Source organism: Oncorhynchus tshawytscha, linkage group LG14 (genome assembly GCF_018296145.1).
Source record: "Oncorhynchus tshawytscha isolate Ot180627B linkage group LG14, Otsh_v2.0, whole genome shotgun sequence".
Taxonomy (NCBI): Eukaryota; Metazoa; Chordata; class Actinopteri; order Salmoniformes; family Salmonidae; genus Oncorhynchus; species Oncorhynchus tshawytscha.
This window is the reverse complement of record NC_056442.1, coordinates 33,952,114-33,972,631: the sequence shown is the minus strand read 5'-3', so window position 1 is coordinate 33,972,631 and position 20,518 is coordinate 33,952,114. Positions and strand designations below refer to the sequence as shown.

Genomic DNA, 20,518 nt, shown 5'->3' with positions numbered 1-20,518 from the left:
ATCACGAGGAAGGAAAAAGATGTGGGTATATTGAAGCAACATCTCAAGACATCAGTCAGGAAGTTAAAGCTTGGTCGCAAATGGGTCTTCCAAATGGACAATGACCCCAAGCATACTTCCAAAGTTGTGGCAAAATGGCTTAAGGACAACAAAGTCAAGGTATTGGAGTGGCCGTCACAAAGGCCTGACCTCAACCCTATAGAAAATTTGTGGGCAGAACTGAATAAGTGTGTGCGAGCAAGGAGGCCTACAAACCTGACTCAGTTACACCAGCTCCGTCAGGAGTTTGACCCAAGTTAAACAATTTAAAGGCAATGCTACCAAATACCAATTGAGTGTATGTAAACCTCTGACCCACTGGGAATGTGATGAAGGAAACAAAAGCTGAACTAAGTAATTCTCTCTACTATTATTCGGACATTTCACATTCTTTAAAAAAAAATGTGGTGATCCTAACTGACCTAAGACTAGGATTAAATGTCAGGAATTGTGAAAAACTGAGTATAAATGTATTTGGCTAAGGTGTATGTAAACTTCCGACTTCAACTGTATAAACTTCATTCAAAACAATACATGTTTTGTGTTTTCATTCATTCCTGACAAAATCTGTGTGTACAGTATGTATATAGAGAGGAAACCTCACGGGCACCATCTGAACCGTGCACTACATGTGTTAGCCTAGGGGCGGCAGCGTAGCCTGGTGGTTAGAGCGTTGGACTAGTAACCAGAAGGTTGCAAATGTCCGACAAATCTGTCGTTCTGCCCCTGAACAGGCAGTTAACCCACTGTTCCTAGGCCGTCATTGAAAATAAGAATTTGAACTTGCCTAGTTAAATAAAAGTAAAATTAAAATAAATAAATAATAGTCTTTGACAGAATAAACTATGCTATTGTATTCTATTCTTACAGTAATGGTATTACATCATTTGCCTGCTATGTCCACTTTGGAATCTGAAGCTAGCCTGCTGTGCTACAAAGTATTTATTTACAGTGTAAATGACTATCATAACGTAGAGGGAGGTGGCGTGCTAAATTTGGCCCAGAGATTTTTGCTTGTTATACAATAGTATGTTGGTTTCTGATGGACTGACGACACAGTAGTCTCGTCTCTGTGGTGGGCTGTCACATTGATGTACCCAGTCTACTCAGTGTCTACTCACAGGCGGCAGGCAGAGAGTACTGTTATTAGAATTATCTGTGTACTCAGATTCTACAGTACCTCTAGCTTTTCAATAGGATGATATTTCTGGAGCTCCACTGGTATTCTCTTTTTTTCCCTTCACATTTTGGATTATGAATAACAAAATGCATGGTGATCTAATGCATCTACTTGTCTTCTGGTATATTTTACATGCAGTAAATTACGAGTACCAAAGATACAAGTATTATGTAAGTTAGGAGTACCAAAACAAAGCATTTTCATAGTTCCATGTTGGGATACAGAAATATCATCCTATTGAAAAGCTAGAGGTACTGTAGAATCTGAGTACACAGATAATTCTAATAACACTACCACAGCTTGTGGGGTTGGGAATGGCAAACCTTATTGCTTGAGAAGTTTGAAACTGGTCAAATCTTTCATTCTATCAGATAATTGTCCCAATCTAATCCTTTATCAAACTTCAAGATTTGCTGACCTGTTTTTAAGATTCATTTCCTCCTACTCAGATTTGTCTGTTACCTCTGGTCATGAAATATACTGTATATACAGTTGAAGTCGGACGTTTACATACACCTTAGCCAAATACATTTAAACTCAGTTTTTCACAATTCCTGACATGTAATCCTAGTAAAAATTCCCTGTTTTAGGTCAGCTAGGATCACCACTTTATTATAAGAATGTGAAATTACATAATAACTGTAGAGAGTATTACTTATTTCAGCTTCTATTTCTTTCATCACATTCCCAGTGGGTCAGAAGTTTACATACACTCAATTGGTATTTAGTAGCATTGCCTTTAAATTGTTTAACTTGGGTCAAACATTTCGGGTAGTCTTCCACAAGCTTCCCACAGTAAGTTGGGTGAATATTTGCCCATTCCTCCTGACAGAGCTGGTGTAACTGAGTCAGGTCTGTAGGCCTTCTTGCTCACACATGCTTACTCAGTACTGCTCATAAATTTTCTATAGGATTGAGGTCAGGGCTTTGTGAGGGCCACTCCAATACCTTGACTTTGTTGTCCTTAAGCCATTTTGCCACAACCAAGCTTTACCTTCCTGCTTGATGTCTTGAGATGTTGCTTCAATATATCCACATAAATGTCCTTCCTCATGATGCCAAAGCACCCCCACAACATGATGCTGCCACCCCCGTGCTTCACGTTTGGGATGGTGTTCTTCGGCTTGCAAGCCTCCCCCTTTTTCTTCCAAACATAACGATGGTCATTATGGCCAAACAGTTCTATTTTTGTTTCATCAGACCAGAGGACATTTGTCCAAAAAGTATGATCTTTGTCCCCATGTGCAGTTGAAAACCGTAGTCTGGCTTTTGTATGGCGGTTTTGGAGCAGAGGCTTCTTCCTTGCTGAGTGGCCTTTCAGGTTATGTCGATATAGGACTCCTTTTACTGTGGATATAGATACTTTTGTTCCTGTTTCCTCCAGCATCTTCACAAGGTCCTTTGCTGTTGTTCTGGGATTGATTTGCTCTTTTCACACCAAAGTACGTTCATCTCTAGGAGACAGAACGCGTCTCCTTCCTGAGTGGTATGACGGCTTCGTGGTCCCATGGTGTTTATACCTGCATACTATTGTTTGTACAGATGAATGTGGTACCTTCAGGCGTTTGGAAATTGCTCCCAAGGATGAACCAGACTTGTGAAGGTCTACAATTGATTTATTTTGATTTTCCCATGATGTCAAGCAAAGAGTCACTGAGTTTGAAGGTAGGCCTTGAAATACATTCACAGGTACACCTCCTATTGACTCAAATTATGTCAATTAGCCTAACAGAAGATTCTAAAGCCATGACGTCATTTTCTGGAATTTTCCAATCTGTTTAAAGGCACAGTCAATTTAGTGTATGTAAACTTCTGACCCACTGGAATTGTGATACAGTAAATTATAAGTGAAATATTCTGTCTGTAAACAATTGTTGGGAAAATGACTTGTGTCATCCACAAAGTAGATGTCCTAACCGACTTGTCAAAACTATAGTTTGTTAAAACAAGACATTTTGTTGAGTGGTTGAAAAACAAGTTTTAATGTCTCCATCCTAAGTGTATGTAAACTCCCGACTTCAACTGTATTCTTCAACATCACAAAATAAAGACAAATAGTATTCATGACTGCTACAAAATTAATTATTCATTCATATTAACATTTATCTACTTCGCTGTTTATTATTTATCAAATGAACCAGAATGTTCAGCGGAAGGTTTTAAGAAACCTCCCATGACTCCAACCGCACAGAGAACTATCCTTAGCCACTCCCCTTCATATAATCCACTATATTCAAAACACTGTACAGTAAATCTATTTGAAATCAGAGGATTGAAACATTATGAGACTGCAGAAATACTGACTTCCAGGTGTAGACTTATCTCCCAACTCACCTGCATACATCATCAAGTGTACAGACATGGTCAGTTACTGTATATAGAAAAAGCACGGTCACACTTTATTTGGATAATTATGCTATCAACAATCTATCTGTTGATAAGCAACTGACTAAATGTTGATAAGAAACTGCTTTCTAAGGTTACAGTTAGGGTTGGGCAAGGTTTAGAATAAGGGTTTGTGTAAGGGTTAAGGTTAGAATTAGGGCTAGAGTTAGGGTAAGGGTTAAGTTTAGGGTTAGGATACAGGTTAAGGTTAGGGTTAGGGTTAGTAGATAGTTGAAATGTTACTGATAGTCTGTAAGCGCTTCTCTCCAGTTGACCAATATCCACTGCAGATGATCTGTATGCTTGACTCATCCCGCTATGATTGGTTGTTAGGTCTTAGTCACTAGTCCCAATCATCATCCCTATTAATTAAGAATAACATAATAGATGTCTGTCAGTTCTCCTGTCTGTTTCTTAAAGACAACCATGATAGGGAATAGATAATGGTTTGGACTACAAGAAGTGACACTAACAATGCAATTTAAGGTATAAAATATAAGCCACTGAAGAAGATGTCAAGTATTAGCTATGAATTGCACTTGAGAACTGATGCCTGCAAAAATGACACAATGTTTAAAAGCTTACTCATTGGGAGTTTACTTATTGCTGATGGCCATAGAGCGGCCTTCTTCCTGTATGGCTGGCAAGGGCAGTGGGGCTTCGGCGCTGAGCACACCCTCTGCAGAGAGAGGAGGTCACCTTCTCAGAGTCCACACCGGGGAGAAGGCTGCAGCCAGGAGACTGAAAATGTTTGTATCAGAGGAGAGTACTCTCATGTGGCAGAAGTTATTATTGTCCATATCGGTATTCCAAATTGCACCCTATTCCTTCTATATTGTAGTGTGCTTCTTTTGACCAAGGCCTAAAGGGCTCTGGTCAAAAGTTGTGCACCATATAAGGAATAGTGTGCCATTTAGGACGTATCATTGCAATCATCACCCAAGAGATGTTCATTTAGATTTACAGTTTGATAACTATCCAAATGTTCTGCTTTGTACTAATGTAATTTTCCTGGTGAAGTGTCTTGGCACGTAACCGTGTTCATTTCTTCTCTCCTCGTGCTTTCCTGTTGTTATGACAGACACATTGGGGTTTGGAGTGTATCTTCAGTGTGTACAGTATGTGTATGACTGTCGGTGCCCACATTGAGTGCCGTCTCCAGTATATGCTTTAGAGTGCACCTGGCTGTAGTATATTGTATGTGTATTGGGCTGCTATATTAAAAGGCTTGTCTCCCTCCTGCAGCTGCTCTGGGATACCTTTTCCAACAAAGATTGACCCTTAACTATAGGCTGCAGTACTGTACATGACTAAGAAATGTAGCATATCTTCTAGCTTTGTCTGTCCAGTAGTTTTATGGGCTTTCAAAAACCATATATACAAAACATGTATTGTACCAAACACTGAAAAAATGACAAGTAGCAGGACCATGGACGTTAGAGGTAATCTCCCTATGCTGGGTGTGACATGCTGTGGGCCCACACAGCAGGAACGTAAATAATACACAGTACCTACTGCACAGACCTCATGGTACAAAAGCAACAACAAACACGCCCAAAGGATTACACTGTAAAACGCACTAGTAGCAACAAAGGCTTGGCTTGAGCATTGCAAATTGTCATTTTATTTCCTGTTGTTGCACTTTTTGATCATGTAAATCATGACCTTTTTGATTGAAACGTATAATTGTGCATTTCCTGTTTTGCTATCTATAGTTGGTTCTGGTTGGTCTGAGGGAGAGACAGAGAGCAGACCCAACAGAGACAGTATACAGCTGTGGAGATTTGTCAAGACCTTGTAAATGAAAACAAATACTTTGAGAAGACTGTCTGTGTAATAAGCAATTATTTGCATTGAGTTTCAAAAACAATTCCATGAAACATTTTGTTATTAAGAATCATGAACAGAAGGACTGTGAAAACAGTCTACCAAGGAGTATAGCCGAGAGATGAGCTCTCTGGCGCATTGGCAGGTCTGAAAGTGATTGTTTAATTTGTGTGTTTAGGACTTAATAGCATGTCAGTGACACCAGCATTGTCTTTGTGTGAAATTCAACTGAGACCTTAGTGTGTTTAGGCTGGGTTTTGCAAACCAGTCAGTTATATGAAGCTCAGAGAGAAAGAGACATGGGCAACATGACTGCTAGCATGTTGGAGTCGTGAGTGACTTGGAACAGACTGACAGAGTTGGGGATGCGAAATGGACTCTGAGAGACCCAAGCCCATGATGGAGCTGACTGGGTTGTAACAGCTGTAATGGGTTTAGCTGGGCCGGGGGAGTCCCACTTGGCCTCTGAATTGGCCTGACTGGCTCAGCCTGTTGCTGAGGCTGTCATGGCAGATGTCACTGGCAAGGGAGCAGAGAATGATCAGCTATACACCATACAGTTCTCCCAAAGAAGACAGGCTGTGCTGGAGGGTTGGTGGTCTCCCGAGCACACAGAGGTGTAACATAACAATCAATTATCAACTCAATTGTACCTCTATCAGTAGACCAATGGATTTTGATGTTTAATGTGGAGAAACAAGTCAGTTTTATGCATTCTATTTCTAAGGTGTGGTCCGATCAAAAACAGAGAAACTATTGTGGTGTTGCTTGGCAACTGTTTCCACAGTAACCCTTGCTCAGAAACATTCCACTGTGGTTTTCGAGGAGTGCCATGTATAGCAATGGGAAAATAAACTGATCACAAAAATGGCAACTAATGTAAAGAATGATTAAATATGGTCCAAAGTGATGGGCATGTTTCAATACATGAATGGACATATAATGAACATGCCTTTTTTTATATGGTTACAGCTCACATGGAGGCTGTGCATGCAGCATGTACCCCTGACACCTGTGCAGGAAGTAACACACTTCAGTATAGGGAAACTTAACTCCTGGAGTGTTTTTTTTAGATAAAGGGACTGTGTGTCATGCCAAATCCCCTGCCATAACACATATGACTAGTATGACAGCCCCTTGAGATAAATGGCTCATTAGTACTCAATCACAGGATAAACATACCTATTTGTACCTCTTCCTGCTGAGGAGTGCATGACAGAGACATAAGGACTTAATCTGTACACCTCTTATCAAGAGTGGGCACACCTTCACATGCATTGTGTTCCCTGACTGTTGACAGAAAAAAAAGAATGGGACAAATGGCATGATGTTTCATTGTGGTCATTGGCAAGTGGTATTAGATCATTCTACAGAAGGAAGTTGATGTCTGTCTGAAGCAAGCCTAACATAGCCTCTGTATGAAGTACAATGAAGAAGAAAAATCTGACCTGAGGCACAATAGATGATACAGTCAGACACAAGGTGCCATCTAGTGGTATATTTACAAAGAAACAGGGACATTGAACATAGGGACATTGAACATAAGGCCAATGACTATTTGTCTGTCAATTTTGAATAAAGAAACACTGATAATCAAAGTAAACACAAACCTTAGAGCAATTTACCACACCACAAATATTTATTATAAACAACATTGTTCTCAAAATTGTTCTCAGACACATTTTCCACCAACTTCAAGTACAACATCTCTTACCTAAACAAGTCACAGGGGCGCTTTGATACATTTGACCTGTCCCATCCTAATTAAGGTCACAGGGGAAACACTGACCAAAACTAAGGTTCATACCCTGCCACAATAATACAAGTGTTATTCCAGTTAGTTTTTTTTCCAAAAGCATGTGGATGGTGTCAGAGAGACATACTTGAATAGCCTACTGGGCGGTGACATGAGGGAATATCAATATGAACTATTGAACAAATAGGTGGTCATATTGTTGAACATTATGTGGTATACTTCAGCATTTCAGAAATACCAATTTTAAAAAGTCTGACGAAAACAAAAACAGGTGGATTTTTTTATTATTCAAGTGTTTACATTATGATATTATATTACTTTCATGTCAGCTGAGATGATTCAGAATAAGCTGCACATTTTAGCTCCTCACAATGCAGACTTTGTGTCGACGTAACTTGTTTTTCCCTCTTAAATCCTAAAAGCTATTCTGACACATTCCAGAAGTCCATTTGACATCTAGATGTGATATCACTCACTTCAATTTGTAAAACAGTAAAAAAATATATATTAAAAATAAAGCCTTTAGTCCTACTCTTTCTTTTGAAACGGCCCCAGATGAAAGATTGCTTGCACTATAGGACATTAATAACACCTGCGTACAAGAGCCAGCACATCATGCTAGAGAGCCATCCAGAGAAAAAACAAGAATGTTAATTTGCTACCTTTAATTATCTTCAACATCAACTGTATGAAAGCATGCAAAAATGACTTATTTAGAATGGTACATATTTACATTGTAACAACCACATTTCAGTTCAATACATAGGTCTAATATTTGGAAAACATAGAACTAATAGTACAAAAGGCATTCAGACCATTATGAGTAATATAGTACAGTACATCATGAACAGACAATGAAACCCTATGTTAACAGCAGACACAAACATCACACAGATGGAATAAGACAAAAGTTAAAAACCTAATACATGGTTTGTACTGTAGTTATCACAAATCTTTCTAAAAGACTGTAAGGGTGAGCTCTTTCATTTGGATCTCTCTTCAAATATATTACATTCATATTACATATTATATGAAGATACAGCAAAGAGTTTGCTTTGAACAGGTCTGTCCCCTAATTTAAACAGGTCTATCAGAAAAAAGGGTTTACCAGCAGCCCTCTGCAAGTGCACCATCATCTTCAGTAAGGTCCTCCAACTCTCCTTCTCCGTTTCCATCCAATTCTCCTTCTCTGCTTGATTTCCTGCAGGCAACACATGTTTTATTGTCCCCCATGATGAAATGGGGTCAAGGGGGACGACTATGGATCGGTCTCAGTGCGTTTGCACATATGTTAGTCACACACAACATCGTCTGGCGAAACTTGGGTGAATGATGTGTCTTGCCATAGAGATTCGGCATTTACAAAATTACACAGATTGGCCCAAGGGAGGCGCTATTGTAATCAACTCAAATTCCAACATTTTAACAAGCATATCTCCTGTCCCGTTTGAGCTACAATCATGAGATTTTGTACATACAATGCCTTGCAAAAGTTTTCAGATCCCTTTGGATTTCGTCACGTTTTATTATGTTACAAAATGGGCAAAAAAATATTTTTTAAAGAAATTAAATAACTATGTTATTAAATAACATGTTAGAAACACCTAGAAACACCTTTAGCATCGATTACAGCGGTGAGTCTTCGGTAAGTCTATAAGAGCTTGGCACATCTGACTTGTGCAATATTTGCCCATTCTTTTTTTAAATTCTTTAAAAAAATATTTTTACATTGCAGCTAGATTTCAGCTTCCATCAACGTAAATGTCAGCATCATTTTCAATGGTATGTATTTTTATTTTCAATATATTTCCCTTTATTATTTTCCCCTAACCCTACCAGCCCTCCCCTAACCCTACCAGCCCTCCCCTAACCCTACCACCCCTCCCCAAATTGGAGTAAACTAATGGACAACAACACTTAGGCTTCTACTTCCAGCTTATACATACTATATACATTTTACAGACACAATGTGTTTTACAATAATTAACTCTTGTTTGTTTTTAATCCCATCCTTCAGTTACCCTCAACCCCTCCCATCTATCTCTGAAGACCATCCAGTTCTATTAGACATGTGTTGTTAACTGTGCTGTTTCACAAAAGTCTGCACCTATATACTGTACATTTTATGGAGTCAGTATACTTTACATTAGTTATCTTGTTGTTTTTAGTCCCAACCTTCACCTCAACTCAACCCCTCCCATCTATCTCATTCTCTATTTGCCATATATTTTTTCAACTGTGCTGTGACGTTTCACAAGTTCTGAACCTTTCTATTCTCATAGTTTCTACAGAATGTAAATTAAATATAAAAATGGTTGCAAAAAGTATTACTACAGTTGAAGTCGAAAGTTTACATACACCTTAGCCAAATACATTTAAACTCAGTTTTTCACAATTCCTGAGATGTAATTTTAGTAAAAATGCCCTGTCTTAGGTCAGTTAGGATCACCACTTTATTTTAAGAATGTGACATGTCAAAATAATAGCCAAGAGAAAGACTTATTTGAGCTTTTATTTCTTTCATCACATTCCCACTGGGTCAGAAGTTTACTTACACTCAATTAGTATTTGGTAGCATTGCCTTTAAATTGTTTAACTTGGGTCAAACATTTCGGGTACTCTTCCACAAGCTTCCCACAATAAGTTGGGTGAATTTTGGCCCATTCCTCCTGACAGAGCTGGTGTAACTGAGTCAGGTTTGTAGGCCTCCTTGCTCGTACACGCTATTTCTGTTCTGCCCACAAATGTTCTATAGGGTTGAGGTCAGGGCTTTGTGATGGCCACTCCAATACCTTGACTTTGTTGTCCTTAAGCCATTTTGCCACAACTTTGGAAATATGCTTGGGGTCATTATCCATTTGGAAGACCCATTTGCGACCAAGCTTTAACTTCCTGACTGATGTCTTGAGATGTTGCTTCAATATATCCACATAATTTTCCTATCTCATGATGCCATCTATTCATGATGCCAGTCCCTCCTGCAGCAAAGCAACCCCACAACATGATGCTGCCACCCCCGTAATTCACGGTTGGGATGGTGTTCTTCGGCTTGCAAGCCTCCCCCTTTTTCTTCCAAACATAACAATGGCCATTATGGCCAAACAGTTCTATTTTTGTTTCATCAGACCAGAGGACATTTCTCCAAAAAGTACGATCTTTGTCCCCATGTGTAGTTGCAAACCGTAGTCTGTCTTTTTTTTTTATTGCGGTTTTAGAGCAGTGGTTTCTTCCTTGCTGAGCGGCCTTTCAGGTTATGTCGATATAGGACTCGTTTTACTATAAGATATAGATACTTTTGTACCTGTTTCCTCCAGCATCTTCACAAGGTCCTTTGCTGTTGTTCTGGGATTGATTTGCACTTTTCGCACCAAAGTACGTTCATCTCTAGGAGACAGGCAGAGCTGTCAATTTTTTGGGTCCTTAAATTAAATTGGTATACCTTTTTATTGATCACAATTTTCAGACTTTAATGGAGGACTGACGGTCAAGTTCCTTACTTTGTCCTTCTTTCACTGGCGTCTTCCATTTTTGCCATAATGCTCCAATTAGTTGGTTGTAATTTGGGTCAGAGCAGACATTTCCATATATTTTCTTTAGCTGCATGTGTGACGTAACTCCACCAGTCCTATTTGTGATCTAATTTACAAAGATGATACCTTATTTCTATTAGTATATTTGAGTTTAACCATATTTTTTGTTGCATTATTTGTTCTGTCTTTTCTGGTGGATCAAACAGAAATTGCAACCAACTTTCTATGGCTTGTTTTAAAAATAGCGATATTTTGGAGATTATTTCATTTTCAAATAACCAGAAGTGAGATGTTGTAATCTGGAAAAGGGGAAAAGGGACATTCTTGAACATGGCGTGAGACATTCTTACTAATCTGCTAGAGAACCAGTTCGGATTTAAGTACAACTTTTGTATTACTGAAGCCTTTAGTGAGAGGTCTAATGGCTTAATGGTTACCCCTGTATATAGCCTCGTTATTGTTATTTTATTGTGTTACTTTTTTTACTTTAGTTTATTTAGTCAATATTTTCTTAAATCTGATTTCTTAACTGCATTGTTGGTTAAGAGCTTGTAAAGTAACTATTTCACGGTAAGCTCTGTTGTAGGGGGGGAAGGGGGAAGGGTCATGACAAGAAGAACTTTGCATTAAATGCCATGCATGTCAGGAACAGCATTACCAATCAGGTCCAATACACATCAACTCTCAGCAGCGCATAAAAAGACAGCACTGAGACCATAGAAATAGAATCACATAGAGTAGAATGATAGTGATCAAACCCCAGAAGAAAACCTGTTAGCACAAGACTGGTGTTGCGTCCCAATTCCAAATGGCAAAATATTCCCTATATAGTATGCACTACTTTTGACCAGGGCTCTTACCTCAATGAAGGATGAACCTCGGTTTCCAGTCGCCCCCAAGAGTCCCTGTAATGGGTAAGAGATAGACAAGAAAAGGACAATATCAGCAAATATGTGCTTGTTAAAGACTGCAAGTCAATGGTAAATAAGCAATGTAATCATAAAGTTACATTACATGATGGAGATAGATACTGTAGAAAAAAAATCTGAACATTTATGATGGACTAATTAATATTAGCATATTTCGTGAAGGCACAATCTAATAAACCACTTAGCAATGTTATCAAAGCTGTTGTGTGCCCTGGTGTAGTTGACTGAGCTGAACTGTAAGTGTGTGAGAAGAAGACAGCTGTGTGTGGCATCAGAGTCGTCATGCTCATAGAGGGCACAGGGGCATGTGCCCCCTCAGATTTGTCATTTTTTGTTGTTTTGTTTTGTTGTTTCTCTGTAATACTACTAGCCACTTTGACATTTTATGAAGTTGGCATTAGCTAACCCAGATAGGTTCCTAATCTCCCAACCTCGTAACTGGCTACCAAGAAGCCATTTCAGGCTATTAATCAAGTTAGTTGTACAACCATAGACGACGCGTCCAGCTTCCACTAAAGTAAATTTAATTCCCAAAATTATATAGCCTAATTAGCCTATTCCTGTCGAGACATAAATACATGAAGTCATTGAAAAGAGGCTACTACACCAGAAAGCATGATTTGGCCACAGAGGATCATTAGCTTCTTTAAAAAAAAAAGAAGCTGTGGATTGTTTTAAATCACATTGCCTACAGTCGGAATTTGGGCAGCGCACGCTGGAAATGCCAAATATATGAGTGTTAAGTTGCAACTGTCAATGAAAAGTAGGGCCCAGCCAGGTACAGTGCCTTCGAAAAGTATTCAGACCCCTTGACTTTTTCCACATTTTGTTACGTTGCAGCCTTATTTAAAATAAAACAAAAAACGTATTTACATAAGTCTTCAGCCCCTTTTCTATGAGACTCGAAATTGCACTCAGGTGCATCCTGTTTCTCTTGATCGGAGTTCACCTTTGGTAAATTCAATTGATTGGACAAGATTTGGATAGGCACACACCTGTCTACATAAGGTCCTACAGTTGACAGTGCATGTCAGAGCAAAAACCAAGCCATGAGGTTGAGGGAATTGTCTGTAGAGCTCCGAGACAGGATGGTGTTGAGGCACAGATCTGGGGAAGGGTACCAAAAAATATCTGCAGCATTGAAGGTCCCCAAAAACACAGTGGCCTCCATAAGTCTTAAAAGGAAGATGTTTGGAACCACCAAGACACTTCCTATAGCTGGCTGCCCAGCCAAACTGAGCAATCGGGGGAGAACGGCCTTGGTCAGGGAGGTAACCAAAAACCTGATGGCCACTCTGACAGAGCTCCAGAGTTTCTCTGTTGACATGGGAGAACCTTCCAGAAGGACACTCATCACTGCAGCACTCCACCAATCAGGCCTTTATGATAGAATGGCCAGTCGGAAGCCACTCCTCAGTAAAAGCCACATGACAGCCCGCTTGGAGTTTGCCAAAAGACACCTAAAGACTCCCAGACCATGAGAAACAAGATTTTCTGGTCTTATGAAACAAAGACTGAACTCTTTGTTCTGAATGCCAAGTGGCACATCTGGAGGAAACCTGGCACCATCATGCTGTGGGGATGTTTTTCAACGGCTGGGACTTGGAGACTAGTGAAGATCGAGGGAAAAAGATGAACGGAGCAACGTATAGAGAGATCCTTGATGGAAACCTGAAGAGTGCTCAGGACCTCAGACTGGGGCGAAGGCTCACCTTCCAACAGGACAACGACCCTAAGCACACAGCCAAGACAATGCAGGAACGGCTTCGGGATAAGTCTCAATGTCCAGAGCCCGGACTTGAACCCCATCGAACATCTCTGGAGAGATCAGAAAACAGCTGTGCAGTGACACTCCCCATCCAAGCTGACAGAGCTTGAGAGGATCTGCAGAGAAGAATGGGAGAAACTCCCCAAATACAAGTGTGCCAAGCTTTGTAGCGCCATACCCAAGAAGACTTGAGGCTGTCATCGCTGCCAAAGGTGCTTCAACAAAGTACTGAGTAAAGTGTTTGAATACTTATGTAAATGTAATATTTCCGTTTTTTAAATATAAATTAGCAAAATAAAATACAAAATTGGCATTATGGGGTATTGTGTGTAGATTGATAAGGAAAAATAAACTATTTAATCAATTTTAGAATAAGGCTGTAACTAAATTGAGAAAAGGTCAAGGGGTCTGAATACTTCCTGAAGGCACTGTATATTACAATATTTCAAAATACAATTGCAGGAAAATTGTTTGGAAAGCAAATGGTTATTACTGTAAAGAGAAGACAAAGAAAATACTCTTGTCTTTTAGTTATCAAAATGATCATCTTAATTTAGCAAACAGTGTAGCCTATCTTATTGCTGCGAGTGGAGAGCATTGGCCATGTCCACAGTGAGTGTGTATATTCACTCTTTATCATTGTTGGATCAGTGCCACTTGAAAGTTTGTTTTTGGACAATAATTTCTTCCCCCAGGTTAGATGGACATCCTATTGTATTTGTGTCTCCTCTTCTCATAGCCATATTAGATGGATCAATGTCGTTTTTATTGATCTGTTTGTTCTTTTCAGTCATAAGAGACGGTAGCAGCAACATTATGTACACAATAAGTTCAAAAATAAGTTACACAAAATGCAAAAAATCTAACAAAATACCCTCTAATTAAAGCTGACAGTCTGCACGTTAACCTCCTAGTCATTGTATAATTTCAAAACCAAAGTGCTGGAGTACAGAGTCAAAACAACAGAAAATGTGTCACTGTCTCAATACATTTGGAACTCACTATATGTCATGTTTCTCATTGTAGCTTCAGTCTTCTGCCATACACCTGTCCTTACAGTATTCTGTATATGTACGCTTCTTTTGTGTTAAGCCCATTTACAGTAGCCTATATATCTAACCGACTCTGTGTATTTCTGTCACTTTGTTTTGTTTTGTTTGTTTCCTAATCCCAAAATCGGCAGATAAAGAAAGCAGATAAGGAGGATTTATAGGGGACTTACGCAAGGAGACCTCCTGGAGCAGACATAGACCTCTCTGCCCTCCTGTTGTGACACTCAAAGGGGTTACTAAAAGACCTCTTCCTCAGCATGGACTTCACCAGGATCTAACGTGGGGAGAGTGAGTGTCAGAGGTCCATCCCAAATGGCAACCTATTCTCTATAGGGCACTACTTTTGATCAGAGCCCTATAGACCCTGGTCAAAAGTAGTGCACTATATTGTGAAAAGGGTGCCGTTTGGGAAACATATTCACTGTAGCAATCTGCCTTATGACAAAAATGTTCCCTGACCATGTGTATTGACCTGGAAAAACTCTGGGCCCTGATGTAGGTCCCAAACTTTTTCCCTTGTTAAAACACAAAAACTCCTGGCCCTATTTGTGATAGATGGGTAAGTTAGTAAGTAAGCCTTGTCCGAGCCAGAACAAGAGATGTATATCCCCTGGACAGGACACTAGTGAACTGACTCACCACAGCAGACAGACTGGGGATGAGTTTGATGGAGTTTTGGACCTCCTCCTCAGTCACCTCCACCACGGTGCAGTGTTCTTCCTCCAGGGGTAGAAGGTCAGTGCCATCCTCCGTCACCCACGGGTGCTCCTGGCAACAAACAGGAGGGGAAACACAATCGTCCCACAACACATATAAGACAGCTCTACCAGGACAGTAAAACATTCATTTGAAGTGTCATAGATGGTTTCATGAAGGATTTGCTTTTTATAGGCACTATTGAAGGTCTAGATCTGCCCCCTTTTACCTTGATTTCAGGAATGGTGATCCTTGAATCAGGATTTTTATCCAGCATCCTTATAATAAGTTCCTTCAACTCCTTGCATACTTCAGGCCTGTTGTACCAAAGAGTGACTGAGATGACCACCCAGCAAATAGAATAGAACCATCTACAGTACAGTAACTACAGTAGCAGTGAATGGCTAGGAACGTTAAAACAATACTATTACTATGTTATTATCAAGTTATTACATGCTATAATGTGAAGTTCTACCCATATTTTAGAGTGGTGCATAGAGAGCAGACTAAATTGTTTTTGCATGGTAAATAGTGTCCCTTAGTGGAACTCACATGTTTGGGAACTCCACAGGCCTGTTCCTGATCTTATTGTGCAGGCCGATGATGTATTCATCGATGAAAGGGCACTGATATAGGAAGATAGTGATGAAGAAAAGGCAATAAAATGCTGCTCTAAAATGATAGGCTACATGCATACGCATGCTGTCTGTTTCCCACATAAACCATTAAATGTATTTATTTTAAAAGCATTATTATGTGGGATGCAACGGTTGATCAAAATATAGTTGTAGTTCTCAGCATAATGGACACAGTAAATCAGAAACTAGTGGGCCAAAATAATCCATGGCAGAAGGCCATACATTACCGTACATTATGATAATAGCAGAACCTACCTTCCCATAGACAAAGCAGTACAGGGTGACTCCCATGGCCCACACATCCAAGGCCTAACAAACATGAACATTGACCATTACTTTACAAAGAGAGCTTGCTGTATATTTTACAGTACAGTAAAATGTTGACGTTTGATACCAAGTCAATTTCTAAGTATTTTTGATACCAGTCAATGCAGTACATTTTCATGGGGTAAATATTATTCTAGGATACAATCAAAGATGAGTGACCTGATTAGATAAATTATCAATTAGTGTCTAACCTTGCCAGTAAAGCTCTGCTCATGATCAGTCATCATCTCTGGGGCCATGAAGGCTGGAGTCCCTGCTGAGCTGGACAGGAGAGCATCACTCCCCTCAAACTGGTTACTGACACCAAAGTCTGCAATCTTCACATGCCCATTGTCTCCCAGTAACAGGTTGGAAGGCTTGATGTCTCTGTGGATGATCTTCTGGTAGTGTACTGAGAAGGAGGAAGAGAGAATAGGACCAGGGAAAAAGGACAGGAAACACTGATTTAGTTCTCTTTTTTTTAGATAAACTTTTATAAGTATAGAAACAGCATTGCCCATTTGATTTAGGTCTTGACATTCAGCTGTCAAAGCACCAACTGATCCTGTCTTTTCAGAAAGTATCTGACGAGTGACTTTCAAACCAATGTCTTGCTAAAACATGAGCAGGGTTAGCAGTATGCTGCAGGTCTCTGAGCAGAATGCTATTAGGCCATACGTCCCAAATGGCACTCTATTCCCTATTTAGTGCACTATTTTTGACCATGGCCCTTAGGGTTCAGGTCAAAAGTAGTGCACTACTGTATATAGGGAACACGGTGCCATTTGAGACGAAATCCAGGTGGAGGACTTACAGTATTCAATCCCCAGAATTATGTCTCTGAAGTAAAAGCGGGCTTGTTCCTCTGTGAAGGGAGTGTCTGAGGGCACCTCCATCACTGGGCTAGGGCCCCAGGAAAAGCAACAGAGACAGAGAAAGGTAAGTAAGCATCACCCCCATAATCTTCCAAACAGTGGTCTTCCTACCACTAACAATGCCTGAACCTTGTCATTGGTATCTTATATTCCTTAAAACTGGATACCTTATATTCACCAAATTTAGTAACTGGAGGGATTATATATAAATAACAAAATTCGTAATTTAAGTGTTATATACAGTATAATAATATAATAATAAGAATATAAGACATTTAGCAGATGCTTTTATTCAAAGTGACTTACAGTCATGCGTAGTTATGTTTTACATATGGGTGGTCCCAAGAATCAAACCCACTACCCTGGCATTACAAGCGCCATTCTCTACCAACTGAGATACAAAGGACCAGTGTTATAATGTAATGTAATACAGTATATTTCAGAAAGGAGTAAAACGTACCCTTTTGGCATTAACTCAAAGGCTAGAAAATAAACAAACAGAGAATAAAATGACCAGTCATATTAGTTTCTATGTAATAATCAAACTGGACAGACTATTATAATATACAAACTATGGACCTAGTACAAGGAGATACAACAGAAAACATAGTTTACCATGTAACACCTTGTATCACCATTCAGTGCACTGACATGATGAATGCATACTTACCCATGTGGAGATTGTCTTCAGCAGGATCATCAAGAACCTATAATTGGAAGGTGTAAATCTCTGAAATTAATAAAACTAAATGTAAATTAACTAAATTAACCTTTTAAATCTCCCTCCCATGTCAGTGTGTTCACCTCCACCAGATGGACAATGTTAAGGTGGTCTAGTTTCTTCAGGATGGCGATCTCCTGGTAGACTCTCTCCAGTGGCCCCAGGGGTTTGGGTGGCAGTCCTTGTTCTGTGCTGGCTCCTCGGGGAGGGGGGCGTCCTATAACCAACCGCCATTATATATAGTGGTGATCATCACCAGTTCATGTTCATACCAGTACCAAAGCACATACTAGACTTAAAAGGAACATTTTCACCTACGTGGAAATCCACACATCTTCATCAGCTTCTTTTTTGAAAAAACTTTCATTGCCTACGCAAGGAAAGACATGATCAGTTTGCTCCCATAGTATAATCGTCAAAAAGGCCAAAACAAAGAGTTGAGGAACTCTGCTCCCACAAAGGAGATGATAAAGAACGAAATGTGCAGAGATTCTTACATAGTATTGTTCATCATCTTCATTGTAAGCTAATCTCACCACACCATATGAGCCCTAGAATAGAAAAAGAAGAAAGTCTGACAGAATAATTTTGACTTATTACACAAGAGTTCTTTATGAAATAATGTTTTCTCTTGTCAGACAAATTCAGCATCTCTTCTAACTTTTCCTTTCTTACCTTTCCAATCTCATCCTTCAACTTGTATTGGTTGAGCTGGATACAATCCTAGGGAGAGACAAAGTGAAGGGTATTTGGTGGTGGGATAATGCACATTGACTACACATTATTTAGGCTCATGCCTATTTCTTTTGAGACTTCATGGATGGGTCCTAAATGGCACCCTATCCCCCATATACTGCATCTCGAATGGCACCCTATTCCCCTATGGGCCCTTGTCAAAAGTAGTACACTATATAAGGAATAGGGTGCCATTCAGGACAGAACCCTGACTTCCATTTGGGACACAGGCCTGACCTCTGACCTGGGAATCTGAAATGGACACCCGCTTGGACTCGATGGTGGGCTGTCGAGCCTCTCGCGGCTGGGTTGATCGCTCCTGCAATGATAGCTTCCTGTCTGACAATGACAGCTTCCGGCGCGCTGGTGCAAGGGGCCTTCGGTGGCCGTTGGGAGGGGTCATCCGGTTGGATGCCACGTTCATGGCGGCCACCATGTCAGCCAGCTCTGCATTGTGCTCAGAGTCCAGCTCTGCCAGCTCTGCCAGTCCATCAGTGTCTTCACTCATGGTTAACCCTGACCCTGTTCCTTTCCCAGTTCAATCACGGAGAAAGGTCAGAGATGTCATAGGGGCCAGCTAATTAGATAATTAACATTAAATCGTACATTTTAACCGACATTCACTAACATTCTGTACTTTTTCATCAAGCTGCTTCTTGCTACAGAAACAGGAGATTCTGCCTTAGAGATTCCTCAGTCAAGGCTTACTTACTTAACCAAGATTCAACTGTAACATCTCCCCGATATGGGAGACTACACTAAACTTGCTTTCCAATTTTGAATATCGAAAAGGTTTTCCAAATGCGATTTTGTAGAATTAAGGCATGCACATTAACTAGAAATAGCTTATTATTTAACAGGGTAAGTAAGCAAAAAAACACTATGTCAATTGAATTAACTGTAATTGGCTTGTACATTTCTACATGTACAATACAAAACTAAATGACTATGACTTTTCATGGAAATAATATGTCTAAATGCATCATAGATGACAACCACCTGAGCTCTGCTGCCTACCGATTCCTGTCAACACAAATAGCACTAACTGCAAATCCCTTCCAAATCCACCACTAAAACGTTCACATCCACACAAATCAGATTTTCTGCAAATGACATAAAGGAAGCATATTCATATAACGGCTGTTTTACTTACACACAGCTTGAGGATCCTACATTGCTTCTCAGTGTGTATAAGCTGCAGGGTCTGTCCTGCTGATATTTAAGTGAGGAAAACCCCTTTGTGTCTCAGGTCAGGACTTTCACTGCTGAGCCAAGGACTACAGGATTACTCCAGCCTTAACGATAAACCCTGGCCGTATTTAGCCTCGTTAAGATTATTCTGAGGGTGGCAGTCAGTGTATACATTGATCAACTCCACCCCTGGGCCAAAGCATCGGGACATTAGGTCTGTGGGCCAAAGCATCGGGACATTAGGTCTGTGTCCCAAATGGCACTATTCCCTACATAGTGCATTACTTTTGACCAAATACCTATGGGCTCTGGTTAAAAGTAGTGTACTATATAGAGAATATGGTCCCATTTGGGACACATACTGGGAGTTACGGCCAGGAAACAGTTAAATCAGCCATAATAGAGACATGAGATTGCTGTTAGGAAAACCACTGGAAGGGAAGGATTGATGGTGGAACATCCTTCTAATCTGTATGTGATTTCTAGCTGAGTTGAGTGCACCAGGAAGTTCTTAAGCTTGCTGTTTACCTCAGAACAAATTGGCTCAAGTGTTACATAAAACCTCTGGAGAAAAGTTTCCAACACCGAACAGAGAATACCAATCAACCAACCAGAAATGATTGAAGATAGTGTTTGTTTGGATGACTTCTAATACAAAACAATAAAATTGTATCAAACGATTTGAAATACATGATATGTATTAATTTGTGGATGTTCATCATTCATTTCATGTATTTTTGTATTTGTATGTATTATGGATCCCCATTAGCTGCTGCCAACACATCAGCTACTCTTCCTGGGGTCCAGCAAAATTCAGGCAATTTCAAAAAACATTACAATACATTCACAGATTTCACAACACACTATGTGCCCTCAGGCCCCTACTCCAC

At 39.9% G+C, this 20,518-nt stretch overlaps 1 protein-coding gene across 4 annotated transcripts; it reads right to left on the bottom strand.

Annotated features, from left to right (window-relative positions):
- Positions 1–7,086: 7,086 nt before the first annotated feature.
- LOC112267078 (calcium/calmodulin-dependent protein kinase kinase 1-like) lies at positions 7,087–19,690 on the bottom strand. 4 transcript variants are annotated; one of them, XM_024445137.1, is made up of 17 exons: positions 19,591–19,690; positions 18,682–18,965; positions 18,378–18,425; positions 18,200–18,253; positions 18,021–18,072; positions 17,786–17,919; positions 17,652–17,688; positions 17,442–17,463; positions 16,921–17,009; positions 16,319–16,518; positions 16,056–16,109; positions 15,715–15,788; positions 15,392–15,479; positions 15,106–15,234; positions 14,637–14,740; positions 11,578–11,622; positions 7,087–8,388 (listed from the first exon to the last, which is right to left on the bottom strand). In XM_024445137.1, the coding sequence occupies exons 2-17, from the start codon at positions 18,943–18,945 to the stop codon at positions 8,292–8,294; spliced, it is 1,491 nt and encodes a 496-aa protein (XP_024300905.1). In that variant the 5' UTR covers positions 18,946–18,965; positions 19,591–19,690; the 3' UTR covers positions 7,087–8,291. The 4 variants fall into 4 exon arrangements, with proteins under 4 accessions (XP_024300905.1, XP_024300907.1, XP_024300906.1 ...); XM_024445139.1 differs by having other exon boundaries at positions 18,682–18,959; XM_024445138.1 differs by having other exon boundaries at positions 18,682–19,690.
- Between the last annotated feature and the right edge of the window lie 828 nt (positions 19,691–20,518).